The sequence below is a fragment of the Chiloscyllium plagiosum genome, unplaced genomic scaffold (assembly GCF_037043375.1).
Source record: "Chiloscyllium plagiosum isolate Xiang-an unplaced genomic scaffold, Cpla_swu_hap1 HiC_scaffold_2, whole genome shotgun sequence".
Taxonomy (NCBI): domain Eukaryota; kingdom Metazoa; phylum Chordata; class Chondrichthyes; order Orectolobiformes; family Hemiscylliidae; genus Chiloscyllium; species Chiloscyllium plagiosum.
Genome location: NW_028270140.1, coordinates 78,697,654 through 78,720,518, shown reverse-complemented (window position 1 = coordinate 78,720,518; position 22,865 = coordinate 78,697,654). Strand labels below are relative to the sequence as shown.

At 40.5% G+C, this 22,865-nt stretch overlaps 1 protein-coding gene across 1 annotated transcript in view; it reads left to right on the top strand.

Annotated features, from left to right (window-relative positions):
• Positions 1 to 851: 851 nt before the first annotated feature.
• The window catches only part of LOC122557352 (transmembrane channel-like protein 1), a 66,441-nt gene continuing 44,427 nt past the window's right edge, over positions 852 to 22,865 (top strand). The window contains exons 1-4 of the mRNA XM_087993974.1: positions 852 to 972; positions 2,788 to 2,895; positions 4,627 to 5,062; positions 16,231 to 16,377. Of these exons, the coding sequence (XP_087850100.1) occupies positions 852 to 972; positions 2,788 to 2,895; positions 4,627 to 5,062; positions 16,231 to 16,377 (812 nt within the window). The remainder of the gene's footprint in view (positions 973 to 2,787; positions 2,896 to 4,626; positions 5,063 to 16,230; positions 16,378 to 22,865) is intronic.

Below are 22,865 nucleotides of genomic sequence, written 5' to 3'. Positions count from 1 at the left end.
ATTTGCATTTATGGAGCACAATCAACATAGCCAACATTTCTTATGTTTCTTAAAATGAGCTCAGTGAATGAAAATATTTCAGGCATCACAACTGTGATAGAAGTTAATAGTACATTTTCCTGGTTGTGCCAGACATTGAAGAATGGGGTACCATGGTCCCTTATCTCCTCACCTGCCTCACCCTCCCCTACCAAAAAGTCACAGGGTGTCTGCCTGTGATTTTGACTGGTGCACAGCAGCAATTTGATCCTTGGAGCAGTGTTAACTTCTTTAAGGTGAGCCTTTTACCTCTATCTCTATCTCCTGATGCAGACTTCCCTAAATCTAGGGTCAGAGGTCTCGGTGAGGGCAGTGAGGGTTTGTGTTCAGGAGAGTGGGAAAGAGTTAAAAATGGGAATGACCTTTGATGGGGGTACCTCTCATGAGCCATCTAGTTTGACACAAATCCACACAGCTAAATCTGTTAGACATCCTGTATGGCATGGATCTTCCCCTGCTGTGAGTAATATACCAGAGCCTTTAGGGGTCCTTCAGTTGCCTAACAACTCTGCTGCACCCCTGCCAACTGTAATACTTCTGACAAGTTGGGAGTGGTGGAAATGTAGTGGGAAGGCCATTTTTTGGTTTTTATATAGCTTCAAACCCAGTAGCAGGAGAATGTAAACACCTGTATCTCAAATAACAGGCAGAACCTTCTACCAGTGACAGGTATTTCAACTGCTGTCTGGAGTATCTGTGAGACCTCCAGGTCACACCACTTTCCAGGAAGGTCCATCAGTATTGCATGTTATTTCAGACAGTTGACAGGCCAGCAGTGGGCCCTTTCCTGGGGGTCAGGATACTGGGGACAGATGTCCCACCCAGCAAGAATTGCCAGGCAATCAAAGGATGGAAATACTTTTGAGTGGCAGTGCTACAGGGGAGATGGTGGTTGCTGCTCAAAGCAAGCCCCTCTTGAGGCCTGTGGCCAAGGTAAGAGGCAGTAGTATAAGAACAGACAATGATTTGAGTCTGATATGACTCTTCTTCAGAATAGAGATGGTGGGAGGGGTTTCACAGAGTGGTGAATACTGGGAAGGAGATAGTAGGGACTTAGCAGCATGGACAGGAAATGGGCCCTGCCTTCTTGACAATGTTGAGAAACTTTGAATAAATGACCACCCTTGGCAGCCAGAAAACAAACATACCAGGGTTTGTTGATAATATTCCCCACACGATGAAGCCCTATCGACATCCAGATTAGTACCTGGGTTAAATGTCTTGCTATTATCTCCTCAATAATGGATTTTAGCATTTTTCCAATGACAGCTGTTAGCATAAGTAGGTTATAGGTTTCTGCTTTCTTTCCTTGAACATTGGTGATACATTTGGGGCCTTCCAGTCTGTTGGGACCTTTTCAGAATCTATGGACTTTTGGAAAATTGCACCAAATTCCGTCACCATGTCTGCACTGTCAAAGATTTCAGGATGCAGCATCAGATCGAGGGGGCTTGTTAGTTTGTAGTCTGATTGATTTTCTCAGTGTTTTTCCTTCAGTGGTTGTGAATTTTGAAGTTCATCTTCCTTTAACTCTTGTTATTTCTACAGTTACTGGGACCATAAGCACAAAAGAACTAGGAGCAGGAGTAGGCAATCTGGCCTTTTGAGCTGCTCCAGCATTCAATAAGATCATGTTGATCTTTTCTTGGACTCAGATCCACTTACCCACACTCTCACCATGTCCCTTAATTCCTACCATATACAAAGGTACAATTACTAGGAAATGTCACCATAGTTAAAGGGAAGCCTTTTGTATCTTCTACTATGAAGACAAATACAAAATACTTGTTTAAAGCATCTTCTATTTCCTTGATTCCCTTTATAACTTACACAGTTTCACCATCGAATACACTAACCTTTTCCTTTTCATTTAAAATGTTTAACTGCTTGTTTCATATTTCGTGCTCATTTTTCTCATACTCCAGTTTCCCTCTCTTTCTCCATGCTACTAACCAATCTTTGCAAGTATATAACATTTCTTTCAATCTGACACCCTTAGTTAGCCATGGATGTTATTTCTTTCCTGTACAGCTTTTCTTTCTCAACAGAATATACTTATGTTCACAGTTAGATATTTTCTCCAATGAACCACTGCTTCTCCATCACTTTTGCTTTCAATATATTTTAGCCAGCAAATTCTTTATAGCTTTCTAAATGCCTTTACTTAAATTTAAACACTAACTTCAGATCCAAATTTCCCTCTCTCAAACTGAATGTGAAATTGTATCATGTCGTGAACTCTTTCATCAAGTTGTTCCTTTACTATGAGGTCTTTTGTTAATCTTGTCTTATTCCATATTACTGGATATAAAGTAGACTGTTCCCTGAGTGGTTCAAGAATGTAGTTTTTTCTAAGAAACTGTCTTAAATATGCTCTCTGAACTCACCTTTAAGGATATCTTTATTAATTTGTTTCATAATTTTTTTTCTCTCTCTGCAATGCTCACATCATATGAAAGAATAAAAAAGAGAGATTTGCCCTATTTGGATTCCTGAATACTTATTGTCATCTAGTGGAGTTACTGAGGATTTGTTCAGATTTCTTTCTACATAATGTGATAGGAGATTTTCTTCATATGCTTCTTGTCCCTTCCAAAAGATCACATGGTTATTAATTAAGTGGAATGAGTGTAAATCTTGCTGTAGGTTTCACGGTTTTATGATGAACCAATTAGTTTTCTCTGCATTACATTGTACAGAGAACTTGATATTAACCAAAAGAAGTCACATGCTAAAATATAAGGTAAGGCAGCAAGTTTACAGAATTATCCCAATGTCTTGGTGTTTATTTTCCAACAGTGAGCATTGAGGTGGATAATGATGAAAGTGATGATGAGGAACAGGGTGAAGAAACAGGTAAGCTATTTCCCCATGCACATGCTGTATGTCTACCTTGCCATACACAAAGGTAGAATTACAAGGAAATGTCACCACGGTGGCTCAGTGGTTAGCACTGCTGTCTCACAGCACCATGGTCTCAGGTTCGATTCCAGCCTCAGGCGACCGTCTGTGTGGAGTTTGCAAATTCTCCCCGTGTCTGTGTGGGTTTGCTCCGGTTTTCTCCCACAGTCCAAAGATGTGCAGGTCAGGTGAATTGGCTATGCTAAATTGTCATTAGGTTAGGTGCGTTTGTCAGAGGGAAATGGGTCTGGGAGGGTTGATGTGGACTTGTTGGGCCGAAGGGCCTGTTTCCACACTGTAGGTAATCTAATCAACAAGTGATTTATAAGGAAGAGAATACATATTCCTAGATTTTGTCCTCACCACTCCCATATTTTGCTTTGTTAATTGAGAGACATCAAAAATAAATGTGTTCTAGATCTATATAACTGAAGTTCCCACCACTGTAGTGCCCACTGCACTTTGTTCTGTCATTCATTAGAAATGCTTGGTCTTGTTCGGGAGAGTACATTGCAAACACTATAGTAATGAAATGTTAAGACTATAAGCTTCACTTTTCAGGCAAAAAAATCTTCATTATTATGCAATTTTCCAATGCCATCTGTCTATGTGATGAAGAGTTGGCAGTCATTCTTCTCCAAAAACGAACGTGGCACAAAGGTTTTTCCACTTTGAATTTTTTTTTAATCTCTCTTCCTGGACGAAATTTAGAGTTAGGAACAGAAATAGAAATATGTGATTTCTTGACCTTTAAATAGCATAAGATCTTAGTGCCATCTGACCTACTGGAAACAGCCATAGACCATGTTAGTTTAACATGAGATCTGAAGCACATTACTTCTAAGATGTAACATTTCCTTAGTATTAGAAGAAATTATTAGCTGTCTGAGGAGCTATGATTTATCTTTCACTTTGCTTACTTTATAAACTATAAATTAACTGGCAATGCAACATATCATTAGAGTGCTAAGCATAATGTCCACAACCCTCAATTTCTCATATAAGATTACAGATTTGCTATATTATTGTATCATACAAATTTACAAATAGATTTAGCCATATTGGGAAGAGTGACACATTGGGATATATCCTTTAGGCTTTTACATGTCACAGAGTCATAGAGATGTACAGCATGGAAACAGACCAGTTGGTCCAATTTGTGCATGCAGATATCCTAAATTAATCTAGTCCCATTTGCCAGCATTAGGCCTATATTCCTCTAAACCCTTCCTATTCATATACCTATCCAGATAACTTTCAAATTTTGTAATTGCACTAGACTCCACCACTTCCTCTGGTAGCTCATTCCATCCACGCACCACGTTCTGCATGAAAAAGTTGCCCCTCAGATCTCTTTAAAATTTTTCCCTCTCACCTTCAATCTATGCTATCTAATTTTAGACTCTCCCACTCCAGGGAAATGACCGTGTCTATTAACCCTATCCATGCCCCTCATGATTTTGTAAACCTCTATAAGGTCACCCCTCAGCCTCTGATACTCCAGAGAAAATAGCCCCAGCCTGTTCAGCCTCCCCCCTAGAGCCCAAACCTGACTTAAGCATGTCACAGAGATTTATTCGTTTATATTTTACTGTTTCCTATTGATTATTATTTAGCTGTATGTTTGGGATGAGAGCTATTTATTGAGTGCAAATGTAACCCACAAACCTGTTCATTTGTATTAAGATGATTACAGCTCAGAGGTGGAACCACAATGCACAAAGAAGTCAGCAGGAAGGAACAGAAATGGAAAGAGAAAAATTGAACAAGAATCAGAGGAACAATCTGATGACTCAGAGGAGGAAGAAGAAGAGCAAAGTAGAAAGAAAAATGTGCAAAATAGAAACAAATTAACTAATAGGAACAACTTAAATGAAGCAGAGGAACAAGCAACTAAAAGTAGGAAGAACAAGAGAAATGCAAAATCTAAGAAAAAAGATTCTCATAGTGATGATCATGATGATGAGGCACTGGGCAAGAAAAAGAAAGGAAAAAGTGACAAAAAGCAAATGGACAGTGAGAGTGAAGAGGAGGATACCAAGAAAAGGGGCAAGAGAAAAGATAAGAATGGCAAAAAAGCTGTAAATAAAGGCAAAATCAATAAAAATAAATATAGTTCAAGGTATGTCTCATTTTCACAAAGTTGGAATTCACTGGATACAATATGTGGAATAACCTAGTGAGTTAGGAAATGGCTTGGTTATAGTTTGCATAACTGATTAGCTGTATCTGCTGAAAACAGTTACTTTACTGTTTTATATACTCTTTGAGATTCAGACGTAGAAACTTTCTTTCATTTATACCCATTTCAAATGTAGAAACTAGAACAGTTTGAGTGTTTTGCTGAATTGTTTTTATGACCTAAATTTTAATTACAGAAAGGAATTGGCAAATTGCCAAAGGAATTCTTCACTTGCAATTTGTCACTTCTCATTCTTGGAGTCATAGAGCCATAGAGATGTACATGATGGAAACAGACCCTTCAATCCAACACATCCATGCCGACCAGATATCCCAACCCAATCTAGTCCCACCTGCCAGCACCCGGCCCATATCCCTCCAAACCCTTCCTATTCATTTACCCATCCAAATGCCACTTAAATGTTGAAATTGTACCAGACTCCACCACTTCCTCTGGCAGCTCATTCTATACATGTATCACTCTCTGTGTGAAAACGTTGCCCCTTAGGTCTCTTTTATATCTTGCCCCTCTCACCCTAAACCTATGCCCTCTAGTTTTGGACTCTCCAACCCTAGGGAAAAGACTTTGCCTGTTTACCCTATCCATGCCCCTCATAATTTTGTAAACCTCTATAAGGTCACCCTCAGCCTCTGATGCTCCAGGGAAAACAGCCCCAGCCTATTCAACCTCTCCCTATAGCTCAAATCCTCCAACGCTGGCAACAACCTTGTAAATCTTTCTGAACCCTTTCAAGTTTCACAACATCTTTCCGATAGGAAGGAGACCAGAATTGCACGCAATATTCCAACAGTGACATAACCAATGTCCTGTACAGCCGCAACATGACCTCCCAACTACTGTACTCAATACACTGACCAATAAAGGAAAGCATACAAAACACCTTCTTCACTATCCTATCCACCTGCAACTCTACTTTCAAGGAGCTATGAACTTGCACTCCAAGGTTTCTTTGTTCAGCAACACTCCCAAGGACTTTACCATTAAATGTATAAGTCCTGCTAAGATTTGCTTTCCCAAAATGTGGCACCTTGCATTTATCTGAATTAAACTCCATTTGCCGCTTCTCAGCCCATTGGCCCACCTGGTCCAGATCCTGTTGTAATCTGAGGTAACCCTCTTCACTGTCCACTACACCTCCAATTTTGGTGTCATCTGCAAACTTACTAACTGTACCTCTTATGCTCGCATCCAAATCATTTATGTAAATGACAAAAGGTAGAGGGCCCAGCACCTTGTGGCACTCCACTGGTCACAACCCTCCACCACCACCCTCTGTCTTCCACCTTTGAGCCAGTTCTGTATCCAAATGGCTAGTTCTCCCTGTATTCCATGAGATCTAACCTTGTTAATCAGTCTCCCATGGAGAACCTTGTCTAATGCCTTAGTAAAGTCCATATAGATCACATCTACCACTCTGCCCTCATCAATCCTCTTTGTTAATTCCTCAAAAAACTCAATCAATTTTGTGAGAGATGATTTCCCACACACAAAGCCATGTTGACTATCCCTAATCAGTCCTTGCCTTTCCAAATACATGTACATTCTGTCCCTCAGGATTCCCTTCAACAACTTGCCCACCATCAACGTCAGGCTCACTGGTCTACAATTCCCTGGCTTGTCCTTACCACCATTTTTAAACAGTGGCACCATGTTAGCCAACCTCCAGTTTTCCGGCACCTCACCTGTGAGTATTGATGATACAAATATCTCAGCAAGGGGCCTAGCAATCACTTCTCTAGCTTCCCACGGAGTTCTCGGGTACACCTGATCAGGTCCTGGGGATTTATCCATCTTTACCCGTTTCAAGACATGAAGCATTACCTCCTCTGTAATCTGGACATTATGCAAGATGTCACCATCTATTTCCCTACAGTTTATATCTTCCATATCCTTTTCCAAAGTAAATACTGATGAAAAATACTCATTTGGTATCTCCCTCATTTTCTGCGGCTCCACACAAAGGCTGCCTTGCTGACCTTTGAGGGGCCCTATTCTCCCCCTCGTTACCCTTTTGTCCTTAATGTATTTGTAAAAACTCTTTGGATTCTCCTTAATTCTATTTGCCAAAGCTATCTCATGTCCCCTTTTTGCCCTCCTGATTTCCCTCTTAAGTATACTCTGACTGCTTTTATACTCTTCTAAGGATTCACTCAATCTATCCTGTCTATACCTGACGTACGCTTCCTTCTTTTTCTTACCCAAATGCTCGATTTCTTTAGTTATCCAGCATTCCTACACCTACCAGCCTTTCCTTTCACCCCAACAGGAATATACTTTCTCTGGATTCTCGTTATTTCATTTCTGAAGGCTTCCCATTTTCCATGTTATCTGTGAACATCTGCCCCCAAGCAGCTTTCGAAGGTTCTTGCCTAATACCATCAAAATTGACCTTTCTCCAATTTAGAATTTCAACTTTTAGATCTGGTCTATCCTTTTCCATCATTATTTTAGATCTAATAGAATTATGGTCGCTGGCCCCAAAGTGCTCTCCCACTGACATCTCAGTCACCTGCCCTGCCTTATTTCCTAGGAGTAGGTCACGTTTTGCACCTTCTCTAGTAGGTACATCCACATACTGAATCAGAAAGTTTTCTTGTACACACTTAACAAATTTCTCTCTATCTAAACCCTTAACAATATGGCAGTCCCTGTCTATGTTTTGAAAGTTACAATCTCCTACCATAACCACCCTATTATTCTTACAGATAGCTGAGATCTCCTTACACGTTTGTTTCTCAATTTCCCTCTGACTATTAGAGCGTCTATAATACAATCCCAATAAGATTATCATCCCTTTCTTATTTCTCATTTCCACCCATATAACTTCCCTGGATGTATTTCCAGGATATCCTCCCTCAACACAGCTGTAATGCTATCCTTTATCAAAAATGCCACTCCCCCTCCTCTCTTGCCTCCCTTTCTATCCTTCTTATAGAATTTCTATCCTGGAAAATTAAGCTGCCAGTCCTGCCCATCCCTGACCCATGTTTCTGTAATTGCTATGAGATCCCAGTCCCATGTTCCTAACCATGCCCTGAGTTCATCTGTCTTCCCTGTTAGCCCCCTTGCATTGAAAAAAATGTAGTTTAATTTAGCAGAGCTCTCTTGTCCTTGCCTGCCCTGACTGTTTGACTCGCTTCTGTTCTCAGTTGTACCAGTCTCGGATTGATCTCTTTCCTCACTATCTCCCTGGGTCCCTCCCCCCCCACCTTACTAGTTTAAATCCTCCCGAGCAGCTCTCGCAAATTTCCCTGCCAGTATATTAGTCCCCTTCTAATTTAGGTGCAATCCGTCCTTCTTGTACAGGTCACTTCTACCCCAAAAGAGATTCCAATGATCCAAAAATGTGAATCCTTCTCCCATATACCAGCTCCTCAGCTCTTCACCTGCTCTATCCTCCTATTCCTATCCTCACTAGCTTGTAGCACTCAGAGTAATCCAGATAATACTACTCTCGAGGACCTCCTTTATAAATTTTCACCTAACTCAGTGTAATCTCCCTTCAGAATCTCAACATTTTCCCTTCCTATGTCATTGGTTCCAATGTGGACAATGACCTCTTGCTGGCCCCTCTCCCCGGTGAGAACATTCTGCACCCTCTCTGAGACATCCTTGATCCTGGCACCAGGGAAGCAACACACCATTCTGCTTTTTTGCTGCTGGCCACAAAAACGTCTGTCTGCACCTCGGACTACAGAATCCCATAACACAATTGATCTCTTGGAAGCCGACGTACCACTCGTTGCATTAGAGCCAGTCTCAATACCAGAAACTTGGCTGTTCGTGCTACGTTCCCCTGAGAATCCATCACCCCCTACATTTTCCAAAACAGCATACCTGTTTGAAATGGGTATATCCACAAAAGACTCCTGCACTAGCTGCTTACCTCTCTTACCTTTCCTGGAGTTAACCCTTCTATGTGACTATATCTGAGACTTTCCTCACTTCCTATAACTGCCATCCATCACATACTGTTGCTGTTGCAAATTCCTCATTCCTAACTGTCTCTCCAACCAATCAATTGGATCTGATAAGATTCGCAGCCAACAGCATTAGTGGCAGATATAATCTGCAGTAACCCTTAAACTCTCTTTAAACTCCTACATCTGACAAGAAGCACACATCCCTCTACCAAAGCAGATTTTTGCTCCTTCACAATCTACAGACCCAGAAAATGACGCCGTCTTTTTCCTCTGCAAACTCTGCTCCAGGTCAATGATAGATAAATTGTAAAAAGTAAAAATAGTGCAAATATAAACATTGGCTAGGTAGAAATAAATCTATTGGCATGATAGGCTTGTTACACAAACTTTGCAGGTCTCAGTTTATTGAACAGTGATACTCTTGGTTGCTTTTTTGTTTTTGTGAGCAGTTTGGTATTGTTCTGTTGTTCAGGCTCTCAGATGTGCTATTCAGTTTTAATATTTTTAGCAAATAAAGTAATAATCTAGTTTAAATCTGAGAAGAATTTAGGTGAAGATATTGCTTCAAGAGTTAGTTTGGTATTCTATGTCAAAAAGTTAGGTATAAAAAACCTAGATATAACGGCCCACTTTATGATAAGTATTGAATTGCTGCTAGGAAAATGCAATCTAGACGTTCATCCTTTTTACCATTTTATTGTCGATGTCCTCAGCTTTCTCTTGGTTTTGACATTTCAAATTAGGATCATAGGATGACTTCACATTAATTTCCATTTATCCAGTTCAAAAATGAAAATTCTTTAAATTACTTCCAATTATTATAGAATTCTGGTTCAAAATAGACTAGTTGATTTGAAGGAATCTGTGTTAGTTCTAACTCACAAGTTCTTCCCCATTCATTCTCTCATTTAAAAGGCTGTAATATGTAGACACAAAGAAAATCTTACAGTTTGTTGTTTTCTCTACTCAAGCACCGCAACATCCAAAATCCTTGATTCCATCCCTGAGTATGACAGTTATTGATAGTAGGCTTAATGAATTGAGTTACGTAGCTTTTTTAAACCTTTGAATATTTGATACTTCTTTGGATTTGCCAATGATGTATGAATGGAAGCACTCTGCTCTGGGTCAAACAGAGTGGAATTCAGGCATTTTCATTTTTTTTCGTGGAATATGGATGTGGCTAACAATATACAAATTTGTTGCCCATCCCTAATTTCCTTTGAACTGAGTTGGCTTGATGGTTATTTCAGTTGACAGTTAAGAGTCAACAAAATTATTGTGATTCTGGAGTCACATGTAGGTCAGATTGCATAAGGATTGGATTTTTTTCCCAAAAGGGCATTCATTAACTTCCTGGGTTTTTGCATCATTCGTTGATAGCTTTGTAGTTATCATCAGCTTCAAGCTCATATTTACCTATTGATTTTAAGTTTCACAATGGTCTGTGTTGAGATTTGAACTAGTGCCCCGAGGGCATTAGGCCAAACCTCTGTGATGGTGCCACTACACCACCATTTCCTTAGCATTCCTGCCAGATCAAACAGTACAGGAATTTCCAAAGTTCAGTGTACATTATGATGAGTTCTAATTTGCCAATTCAAGACTATTTAGTGGTATCTGTTGTTATTTAGGCTTGTCTTTGCATGTTTGATACTCTTTTCCTGGCAAGTTGCCAAAAGTTGCAGTTGGTTAGCAGAGGAAACTGAGGTTTGGTTTTCGATTTGAGTTGAGAATGTAAAGTGCAGATACTTCCATCTCTGAACCCTGGGCAGCATATGTGTTATTCACGTGATACAATCATCAAATGAAAATGTTCAAATAGTGGTGCATTATTTGGAGCTGTTCACAAAGGATGAAGGGCTGTATATAAGCTTGTGGTAGTAAGAGAGCCTATTTATAGATTAATTAGACTTCAGTAGGTTTATGGGCTGTATTTTACAAGGAGACATATTCCCTACCCCCAAATAGAGTCATAGAGTCATAGAGATGTACAGCATGGAAACAGACGCTTCAATCCAACCCGTCCATGCAACCAGATATCCCAACCCAATCCAGTCCCACCTGCCAGCATCCAGCCCATATCCGTCCAAACCCTTCCTATTCATATACCCATACAAATGCCTTTTAAATGTTGCAATTGTACCAGCCTCCACCACTTCCTCTGGCAGCTCATTGCATATATGTACCACCTTCTGCATGAAAAAGTTGCCCCTTAGATCTCTTTTATATCTTTCCCCTCTCACCCTAAACATATGCCCTCTAGTTCTGGGCTTAACCACCCCAGGAAAAAAACCTTGTCTATTTATCCTATCCATGTCCATCCTAATTTTGTAAACCTCTATTAGGTCACCCTTCAGCCTCCGATGCTCCAGGGAAAACAGCCCCAACCTGTTCAGCTTCTCTCTACAGTTCAAATCCTCCAAACCTGGCCGAATACTTGTAAGTCTTTTCTGAACCCTTTCAAGTTTCACAACAGCTTTCCAATAGGAAGGAGACCAGAATTGCATGCAATATTCCAACAATGGCCTAACCAATGTCCTGTACAGCTGCAACATGACCTCCCAACTCCTGTACTCAATACTCTGACCTGTAAAAGAAAGCATACCAAACGCCTTCTTCACTATCCTATCTACCTGTGACACGACTTTCAAGGACCTATGAAACTGCACTCCAAGGTCTCTTTGTTCAGCAACACTCCCGAGGACCTTACCATTAAGTGTATAAGTCCTGTGAAGATTTGCTTTCCCAAAACGCAGCACCTTGCATTTATCTGAATTAAACACCATCTGCCACTTCTCAGCCCATTGGCCCATCTGATCAAGATCCTGTTGTTATCTGAGGTAACCCTCTTCTCTGTCCACCACACCTCCAATTTTGGTGTCATCTGCAAACGTACTAACTATACCTCTTATGCTCACATCCAAATTATTTATGTAAATGACGAAAAGTAGAGGACCCAGCACCGATCCTTGAGGCACTCCACTGGTCACTGGCGTCCAGTCTGAAAAACAACCCTCCACCACCACCCTCTGTCTTCTACCTTTGAGCCAGTTCTGTATCCAAATGGCTAGTTCTCCCTGTATTCAGTGAGATCTAACCCTGCTAACCAGTCTCCCATGGGGAACCTTGTTGAATGCCTTACTGAAGTCCATTTAGATCACATCTACACCCCTGCCCTCATCAATCTTCTTTGTTACTTCTTCAAAAAACGCAATCAAGTCTGCTCGACATGATTTCCAACGCACAAAGCCATGTTGACTATCCCTAATCGGTCCTTGCCTTTCCAAACACATGTACATCCTGTCCCTCAGGATTCCCTCCAACAACTTGCCCACCACTGATGTCAGGCTCACTGGTTTATAGTTCCCTGGCTTGTCCTTACCACCTTTCTTAAACAGTGGCACCACGTTAGCCAACCTCCTGTCTTCTGGCACCCTACCTGTGACTATCGATGAGACAAATATCTCAGCAAGGGGCCCAGCAATCATTTCCCTAGCTTCCCACAGATTTCTAGGGTACACCTGATTAGGTCCTGGGGATTTATCCACCTTAATGCATTTCAAGACATCCTCCTCTGAAATATGGACATTTTTCAATATGTCACCATCTATTTCTCTACATTTTATATCTTCCATGTCCTTTTCCTAGATGCAAAATACTTGTTTATTATCTTCCCCATCTCCTGCAGCTCCATACAAAGGCTGCCTTGCTGATCTTTGAGGGGCCCTATACTCTCCCTAGTTACACTTTTGTCCTTAATGTGTTTGTAAAGACCCTTTGGATTCTCCTTAATTCTATTTGCTAAAGCTATCTCATGTCCCCTTTTTGCCCTCCTGATTTCCCTCGTAAGTATACTCCTACTGCCTTTATACTCTTCTAAGGATTCACTCGATCTATCCTGTCTCTATCTGACATATGCTTCCTTCTTTTTCTTAATCAAACGCTCAATTTCTTTAGTTATCCTGCATTCCTATGCCTACCAGCCTTTCCTTTCACCCCAACAGGAATATAGTTTCTCTGGATTCTCGTTATTTCATTTCTGAAGGTTTCCCATTTTCCAGCTGTCCCTTTACCTGCGAACATCTGCCCCCAGTCAGCTTTTGAAAGTTCTTGCCTCATACCGTCAAAATTGGCTTTTCTCCAATTTAGAACATCAACTTTTAGATCTGGTCTATCCTTTTCCATCACTATTTTAAAACTAATAGAATTATGGTCACTGGCCCCACAGTGCTCCCCCACTGACACCTCGGTCACCTGCCCTGCCTAATTTCCCAAGAGTAGGTTAGGTTTTGCACCTTCTCTAATAGGTACATCCACATACTGAATCAAAACGTTTTCTTGTACACACTTAACAAATTTCTCTCCATCTAAACCCTTAACACTATGGCAGTCCCAGTCTATGTTTGGAATGTTAAAATCTCCTACCAAAACCACCCTATTATTCTTACAGACAGCGAAATCTGCTTACAAGTTTGTTTCTCAATTTCCCTCTGACAATTGGGGGGTCTATAATACAATCCCAATAAGGTGATCATCACTTTCTTATATCTCATTTCCACCCAAATAACTTCCCTGTGTGTATTTCCGGGAATATCCTTTCATAGTACAGCTGTAATGCTATCCCTTATCAAAAACACCACTCCCCCTCCTCTCTTGTCTCCCTTTTTAGCCTTCTTGTAGCATTTATATAATAGAACATTAAGCTGCCAGTGCTGCCTATCCCTGACCCATGTTTCTGTAATTGCTATGATATCCCAGTCCCATGTTCCTAACCATGCCCTGAGTTCATCTGCCTTCCCTGTTAGCCCCCTTGCAATGAATAAAATGTATTTTAATTTATCAGAGCTCTCTTGTCCTTGCCTGCCCTGACTGTTTGACTTGCTTCTATTCTCAATTGTACCAGTCTCGGATTGATCTCTTTCCTCACTATCTCCCTGGGTCCCTCCCCCCACCTTACTAGTTTAAATCCTCCCGAGCAGCTCTCGCAAATCTCCCTGCTATTATATTAGTCCCCTTCTAATATAGGTGCAAACTGTCCTTCTTGTACAGGTCACTTCAACCACAAAAGAGATTCCAATGATCCAAAAATGTGAATCCTTCTTCTATATACGAGTTCCTCAGTCATGCATTCATCTGCTCTATTCTCCTCTTCCTGCCCTCACTAGCATCAGAAGTAGTCCAGATATTACTAACTCTCGAGGACATCCTTTTTAAATTCCTGTCTAACTCTCTGTAATCTCCCTTCAGAATCTCAACCTTTTCCCTTCCTGTGTTGTTTCTGTCAATAAAGAAGTCAATTGTGAGCCCATCGACTCTGTGGCTAGCTGCCCCACTGCAATCCCTTTGACAAAGGGTCAGTTAGACTCAAAAAGTCAGCTGTTTTCTCTCCTTACAGATGTTGCCAGAACTGCTGAGATTTTCCAGCATTTCCTTTTTTGGTTCCACTGCAATACCATGCTGGAACAGTCTGAATTAAGTCAGAATGGGACTTCTGTCCCATCTTGGCCTCCAGGAGCTCTGTAGTGCCAGGTTTGTGCAGTGGCCACAGCTGGGACTACAAGTAGTTAAAAGAAGTAAAGGCAGAAGAAGAGTCATGTGGCCAGGCTCCCAGGTGACTCCAGTATTTTGGATAGACTCAAATGTCAAATCCCTGTGAGGAAGATGGATGGTATCAAATCTTAGTGGGGTGCTCTTGGAGGAGTCTCGAAGGAATGCATCCCTGCCTGTCTTGCCTGATAGTTGCCTGCATAGTGAAAGCTGCTGGGCTACTCTCCTTGCCCTCGCCTTCCCCTGCCTCATGTGATATAAAGCCAGGTGTAGAATAAGACCAAAAAGTAGCCAATCCCTACCAGTCATAATGTGGGAGTGTTATGATCCCCACTTATGGTAATATTGGAACAAGTCAGAGTCCTAAGGGATATCTGGCTTGGTAGATCATGGTTTTTAACATTTTTGCAATTTGTTTGCTGTGGTGGTCAGTCACTGATCACATTCACGAGAGACTGTTAGTATAGTATTAACAAAAGAACATCAAAGTTAATTGTGCATAAAAGAAAAAAAAACTATTTTACCTCTATAAGAACCATTTGAAACAGTCTGATTACAAATATCAGATACCAGCTTCCATTCTGCTCCCCTGAGCAACAACTTACAGACAATTAAACCTCGGGGAAGGATCACATTATTTCCATGTTTGGGATGGCTAATCAGTTGACACATCCATACTGTTTTTCTTTCAAGTAAACATCGACATTTACTTGATACTTCTTTTTAGTTAGTTTCTCTTGATGAAATCCTTAAAAAAAACTACACTTCCTAGCTCATTTATTCCTTAATATATGTTCCTTAAATTCAGGCATTCAACAACTTTGGAGGATGAGGTTTCCTTTTCTGACACATTCAAACCTTCTGTTTTTTGAGCTTTCCTCCAGCTAGCTTCTAAGCCACTTAAGGTTTACTTTCTTCTGCCCTGTTGGTTCTGGAGACTGTTCAGTTGAACAATTGATGTAATAGGCCTTTCCACTCTAAGCGATCTGTTCGTCTTTGTAAGAAATCCACTGATCTTCAGAATGGTTCTATATTTCTAAAATAATTTTTCAATCATTCCATCTCCCTGTGCCACAGGTCACCTTGTCATTAGGCAATGTACTATTTTTTCCTCTCTTCTGCTCCTTGTTTTTAGCAGCACTGAATTATTCACCTCAAGGCTTTTTTTTTTAAAGTCTAATTTTTTTGCATATTGATAACTTTGCAGACAACCCAAGACTACTCAGAGAATTCAAAAATGAAACGAAAACTGTGCATCCCCTTAACACATATGGGATGAAAATGAAAAGCTAACTTAAATATATATATACTTTTGTTCACTTTAGAACCCTAGTTTTTAACATGATAATATGTCATGAACACCTTCATCACAGAAAACAAGTCAGGCGTGGGCGGGAAGATGTTGGGAAAGTGACCCATTTTATTTATCAGAGATTCACATTGAGATGCGGTGGTGGGGAGAAGGAACTTAAGATAGACTTTGATATTTCTGAATATCTGAACAGCTAAATCCTGTGCATGTTTGTTAGATTTTACCCAAGTCATTTTGGTTATAGTATTTTTAATAACAGAAATCCACAGTGTGCTGATAAATAGTTTTCTTTTGGTTTCTAGCACAGAAGAAGAATCTGGGGAAGAAGAAGAAGTTATTACGGAAGAAGATATGGCCAAGTTGAAGGATCAAGTTGAAGAAAAAAAGAAATTAATTGCAACTTTGCGAAACAAACCCTCACCTATGAAACAGAAATTACAATTACTGAAGTGGGTGCATCTGTTTTATATGTTGTAACAATTTCTGGTCAAACCTAAAGTCATGAAACTTTTGAAACAGATAACTAACACTATAAAAATAATGGAATTGGTTTTAGCCCAAACTGGATTCCAGGGATTTGAGGACAGGGGTGAATACCAAAAGTGTTTACGGTGAGTGTAATTTTCTGCTCGTAAGTGTAAGGTGGCATCTTTTTCTGAATTCAGTTGAGTTGCCTCCCTGGGAGATACTGCCTGGAGGTGGTGGATTAAGAAATTGCATTTGAGTTTGTATCGAAGTAAGGATGCAGAGTGTGGCTTTGAAGGTCCAATCAGAGGGCTAACAGCCTTGGAAGAGAAGTGGTTCCATTGACATTGGTAGGCAGTGAGTCTGCAGAAAGGGTCTATAAGGATATTTGCATTTTAAGGTGCCTCCTAAAGCGGTTATAATTAAATAAAGTAATAGTATCTACAGGTCATCCCTGTGCAGGGGAAAATCTTTCACAGGATGTTGAGAGGCTGCAACTGTGGCCTGCTGATGGCTATGACTCCAGTTGGCTTTAAAAATAGAAGCACTCAAGGCTATCTATTGGCAAATAGCCTTCACACACTTTCCCATTGGGGTTAGCATGGAGAAGAGGGGATAGTAGCCAAGATCAAGGCAGTATCACCAATCAGGCCACAAATGGCTACTTAATTATACAGATTGACTAGCCATCCTGTTGGAGAGTTTGCTAACTGGCCTCTGTGGAGATTGTATGGAGTCGTGAATGCATTACATCCCTGGATAATGATTGAAGTTTTGTTCCTAGGCATTTTTAGCAGACATTCAAAGAGAAAAACGGCTGCTTTCTCTGTCCAACATTCTTAAACCCTCCCCTCCGTTGAAATTATCCCAAAAAGCACTCTGTTTCATTTACTTGAAGCTAGTGGATAAACAAAGACTGTCTGATTTTCACTTATTAATTATTGTTTCTGCACCCTGTTCACCCTAAAAATGCATATTAAAATGGATCTGATCATCGAAATAAGGCCTGGAGCTTAAATACGCCAGGAATGGAGACTGTGTGGTGAAATCTTCCTAGTCTAGTGAAGACGGCATCAACCAAAGACTGGAGAAATTTGAGAAAAAAAGACAGGTCTTGTTTCAATGAATAAATCCACCTTCAGGTACAGAACAACAAGTGACAGGTGAAAGCCTTTGTAGACTCACTTGGGCCTGGTGGTGCCTAATAATGCCTACCAACAAAACTGTGAAAGCTCTCCTGGTTAGTGTCTGATTAAATTTACATTAGGGTCCCATTGATGTATCAAAACCCTGATTTACACAAACTTATGAAGATCCTGCCTGGTTTAGGTTACATGTTCATGCAACTGCTGTGAAGCGGTTGATACTAGCAAAGCTGATTATCCTGAGCAATGTAATTATTTTTCATTCAATCATGGAATGTGACATCACTGGCTGAGCCAACACTTATTGACCTTCCCTTATTCGTCCTCAGAAGATGGTAGTGAGCTGCCTTCTTAAATTGCTGCAGTTCTTGTGGTATAAATACACCCATAGTATGTTATGGGGGCAGATCCTGGATTTTTGACACAGTGATACTGAAGGAACAGTGATATAGATTCAAGTCAGGATAGTGAAGGACATGCAGGGGAATTTGCAGAAGGTGTTGTTTCCATGTATCTGCAGCTCTTGCCCTTCTAATTGGTAGAGGTCATGAATTTGAAAAGTTCTATCAAGGCAGACTTAGTGAGTTGCTGTAATGCATCTTGTATATGTTATGCATTGCTACCTGTGGTGAAGGGAGTGAATGAATTGGTGACAAATTGAGTGTGAGTCAGGTTTTTCCTGGATGGTGCTATCTCCTTGTGAGATATTGGAGGTACATTCATCCAGCCAAGAGGACAGTATTCCACCACACCTCTGATTTGTGCCTTGTAGATGATGGACCCGATTATAAATATATCAGGAGGTGATATTCTCTGCAGAATTTCTAATCTCTGACCTGCTCTTGTAGCTACAGTTTTGTTATTAACTGGTCCAGTCATGTTTTTGGTCAATGATAACCCACAGGTTATGGGGAATTCAACAATAATAATCCAGTGAATGCCAAAGGGAGATAGTTTGAGATGAACATTACTTGCCACATGTTTGATACAAACATTACGTGCCACTCATCAGCCCAAACTTGGATATTATCTATCCTTGAAATTATAAATATTGCTGAACATTGCACATTTTCTTTGTGTTGACAGATAGATGACAGAGTTATAACTGTATTGAAACAGCTTGACTAAGGATAATACCAATTCTGGAACAAAGTATGATTGCAGGAATGTTGGTCACGTCCCAGTTACTTTGTGGTTCCCATCACGTTTAGATTTATCTGTTGCTGCTCCGGCCATGTCTATCTCTTTGTTGTACCTAGGTTGATTCCTCATCTTGATGATAATAATTGTCAGGATGTACAGATTGTGGTTGAATACAATTTTGCTGCTAGTGATGACCTATAGCACTTCATGGAGGCCAAATTTTGACTTGTTCAATCTGTTTGAAATCTAACACATTTAGCAACATGACAGTGCCACCCCAAAACATGATGATGGGGCTTTGACACCACAAGGGCTGTTCAATTGCCACTCTTACCAATACTGTCGTGGACAGATGCATCTGCAATAGCTAGATTTGTGAGGACAAGATCATGTAGTTTTTTCTGTCTTGTTGGTTTACAAATGACCTGCCTCAAACAGGCAGCAATGTCAGCCTCAGTCAGTTCAGTATGTTGTGTTACTACTGAGTCACACTTGGAAATTGACATTGAAATCCCCTTGGTGCTTCTTTCAATTGATGCTTAACATGGAGCAGTGCCTGGAGTGGAGGGACAAGCTGTAGTGGGTGGTAATCAGCAGGAAGTTTTCTTACGCATGTTTTACCTAATGCTGTGAGACTTTGTCAGGTCCAAAGTCAATGTTCAAGCCTCATTGGAGATCTCTGTGCCAACTGTGTACTGTAGTGCCATCTCTGGTGGGTCAGTCCTGACACTGAAAGTGCACATATCCGAATGGCATTGCTGGTTTCTGTGAGGTATGATTGGCTTTCAGGTGTGATTCCATGAGAATGACAGGCTACTGCTTGACCAGTCTGTGAGACAGCTCTCCCAATTTTGACACAAGCTCCAGGTATTAGTAAGGAAGATTTTTCATGGTTGGCAAAATTGGGCCTGCTGTTGTAATTTCCGGAGCTTAGCTTAATGCTAGGAGATCTGTCCAGTTTTATTTCTTTTCTTTAGGCTTCATAGCACATTGATCCAACTGAGTGGTTTGCTATGCCATTTCAGAGGGTAATTATTGTCAACCACATTGCTGTGGGCCTGGAGTAACACATAGACTGGACCAGGTAAAGATGATAAATTTCCCTTGCTAAATGACATCAAAGAACTTATTGTGTTATTATGATAATGGGCAGTAGTTTCATGCGCTCCATTAAATTAACTTTTAGTTCCAGATTTATAATTGACTTTAAATTCTACCAGCTAATATGATGGGATTTGAAACTGTGTTCCCAAAGCATTGGCCTGGGATCTACTGGAATAGTAGTCCACTGACATTATCACTATGTCACCACTTTCCCTCAAATCAGTTATTAGTGTTGTGTTTTCTGGTTCCCTTGAGTTTGACATAATTGCACTCTATACTCAAAATGCTAGAGCTTCATTGATTGTATTTCTTAGAGCTCTCCATGTGGCTGGTAGACCAATGCATTGATTCTCAGTGGCCACCTGAAGTATAGTAGTAAATATGGCAGGCTGGTTGTACATTTACATAATAGCTAATTCTTAACTCTTTACAAAAAAATTAACAATGTCATAACTTTCTTTGTTTTTTTAAAAAATTGATCTTTTATATTGTTCCAATCATAAGCTTCTAAAAATATATTTTATATAACTTTATGTAAGACAACATTCAGCAGTGGATAGCAATTGTGAAAGAGAGCGCTGAGCTGGGAGGCTTGAGCAGCAGAAAGTGATGGTGAGAGAGGGCTGAAAGAGCACCTCTCCGGAAAAAAGGATATCTTTAGGGGAAAGACGCCTCTTTGGAAGAAAACACAGATAGACACAAGGTTTCTCATTGCAGTGTAAATCCATCTACATACTTGCTTATTCAACCTTAATTTCACTTCATGGTTGAAATGACCCGATGCCAGTGGAATACAGAGTCCTTGTTTCATGTTCTTTCCGCTATACCTAAGTCCAAATCTTATGTTACATAAAGAAGATTAACAATCAACTTTAATAACTAAACAGAACACATTTAGAGTCTGTTATAGAATGTTTCTTTTGGGAAATTATTACTTACGTATTACTTAGGTGAGAGGATGTTGTGCTTCCATCTTGTGGATTTAGTGTTCAGGGATAAGTTGGGATTGGCAACTATTTGTGTTCATCCTCATGTTGTAGGAGACGTGCTTGATGTCACTATTGTGCCACTTGCTGGTGATATCGGTATATCACCACTTGTTGATGCTGGTGATGTTGGCTTGCTGGTTATTGATTATCTTTTCGGCAATTCCAGCTCAGCTGTAGGTCATGTGTGGGCATTGCTCCTTTTCATTCACTCACCAGTTTCAGTCTCAATGATCTACTTATCATCAACAAATTTTTCTGGGTTTCAGGTTTTCATGATTAGATCCTGTACAGGTAAAGTTTGTCCTTCAAACACTGTGACAGTGATTTGGTTTTTTTTTCAAATTTTGAATCCATCAATCTGTACATCTGTGAACTGTTCTCTTAGTTCATCCTGGTCACTTGGAGGAATTATTTGTTTTGCAGAGTTGTCTTATACCATTTTTTCTTTTAATAGCTCTGCATGTGACTTTATATCACCCTTCAAATGTGGCGATAGAAGTCAGAAAAAGGCAAGGATTAGATTTTCCTTTGCCTTGGTATTTCATGAGGGTTCTCTTCACTATATGTAACCCTGTGTCCTCTTGTGTAATGTGGTGGTGATAGTAAACACATACTGATAAGCAAGTTTTGGGCGGCACGGTGGCACAGTGGTTAGCACTGCTGCCTCACAGCGCCAGAGACCCGGGTTCAATTCCCGCCTCAGGCGACTGACTGTGTGGAGTTTGCACGTTCTCCCCGTGTCTGCGTGGGTTTCCTCCGGGTGCTCCGGTTTCCTCCCACAGTCCAAAGATGTGCAGGTCAGGTGAATTGGCCATGCTAAATTGCCCGTAGTGTTAGGTAAGGGGTAAATGTAGGGGTATGGGTGGGTTGCGCTTCGGCGGGTCGGTGTGGACTTGTTGGGCCGAAGGGCCTGTTTCCACACTGTAATGTAATCTAAGTTCCATAAATCCTCTGGAGGTGAACTGCTTCCATTGTCATATATTACAATTTCAGGAATCGTTTCACTAATAAACAGAATGCGTGTTTTGCTTCTCACATTTTTCACTTTTGACATGAAAGGGAACATTGAATAGTAGCCTGCACATTTGAGGTACCATTCTTGATTGTGAATGAATAAATTAGCTGGCAGAAGATACCATGATCTGGATGGTACTTCAGTAGCTACCATCTCCTTGTTCTGATGTATATTTCTGTATTTGAGGTATGCAGACATTATTTTTCCATTGATTTCATTGAAGCCTATCCAGTACTTAAATGGTTTGGCTTTTAGCTTACCCTCTTAAATGGTTTGGCTTTTAGCTTACATGTGGCCTTCTTGGTTTTTCTGGAGAGGTCCTTCTTTGAGGCTGATTGCTTTGGAACCACCCAGCAGGAGGAGAGGGTATTGTAGTGGAAACATCACTCGCTTATTACTTCAGAGAGACAAGTTAATGTTCCTTGCACATGGGTTCAAAAACCACCTTAGAAGCGGGTGGAATTTAAGTTCAATTAATAAACCTGGAATTAAAAGCTATATACAGTAATGGTGATCACAAAACTAGCATTGATTGCTGTAAAGACCCATCTGGTTCACTAATACCCTCCAGCGAAGAAGATCTTGCCTGACTGGCCTGCATGTAATGCCTGACCTATGCTAATGTAGTTGACTCTTAATCGCTCTCTGAAATGGTTTGGCAAACCATTCAGTTCAAGTACTGTTTGGGATGAGCAATAAATATTGACCTTGTTAGCTAGTCCATGTTCCACAAAAGTATAAAGAAACAAAAACACCATCTTCTGGCAATATATTATCTCTGGCATACAAATAATGCCATGTTGCTTTCTATGTTAGCTATTTCTTTGACAATCCCAGAGCCACTCACTGAGAGACCATTGTTCAGTTCTTGTCTTTGCTGGTCACAGCTTTAATTTAATCAGGTGATGGAACCTCATTCTTAGATCTTTCAATCATGTTTCTTCTGCAGTGAAAACATCTGCTAGAGCTATTTCTCTTCCTGGCCTGTACTTCAGAGTGATGTTTTTAATCATTAAAGATATGTGGGTACCATTGGCCAGGTGAGCATTTATTCCCCATCTCTATCATAATTCCTC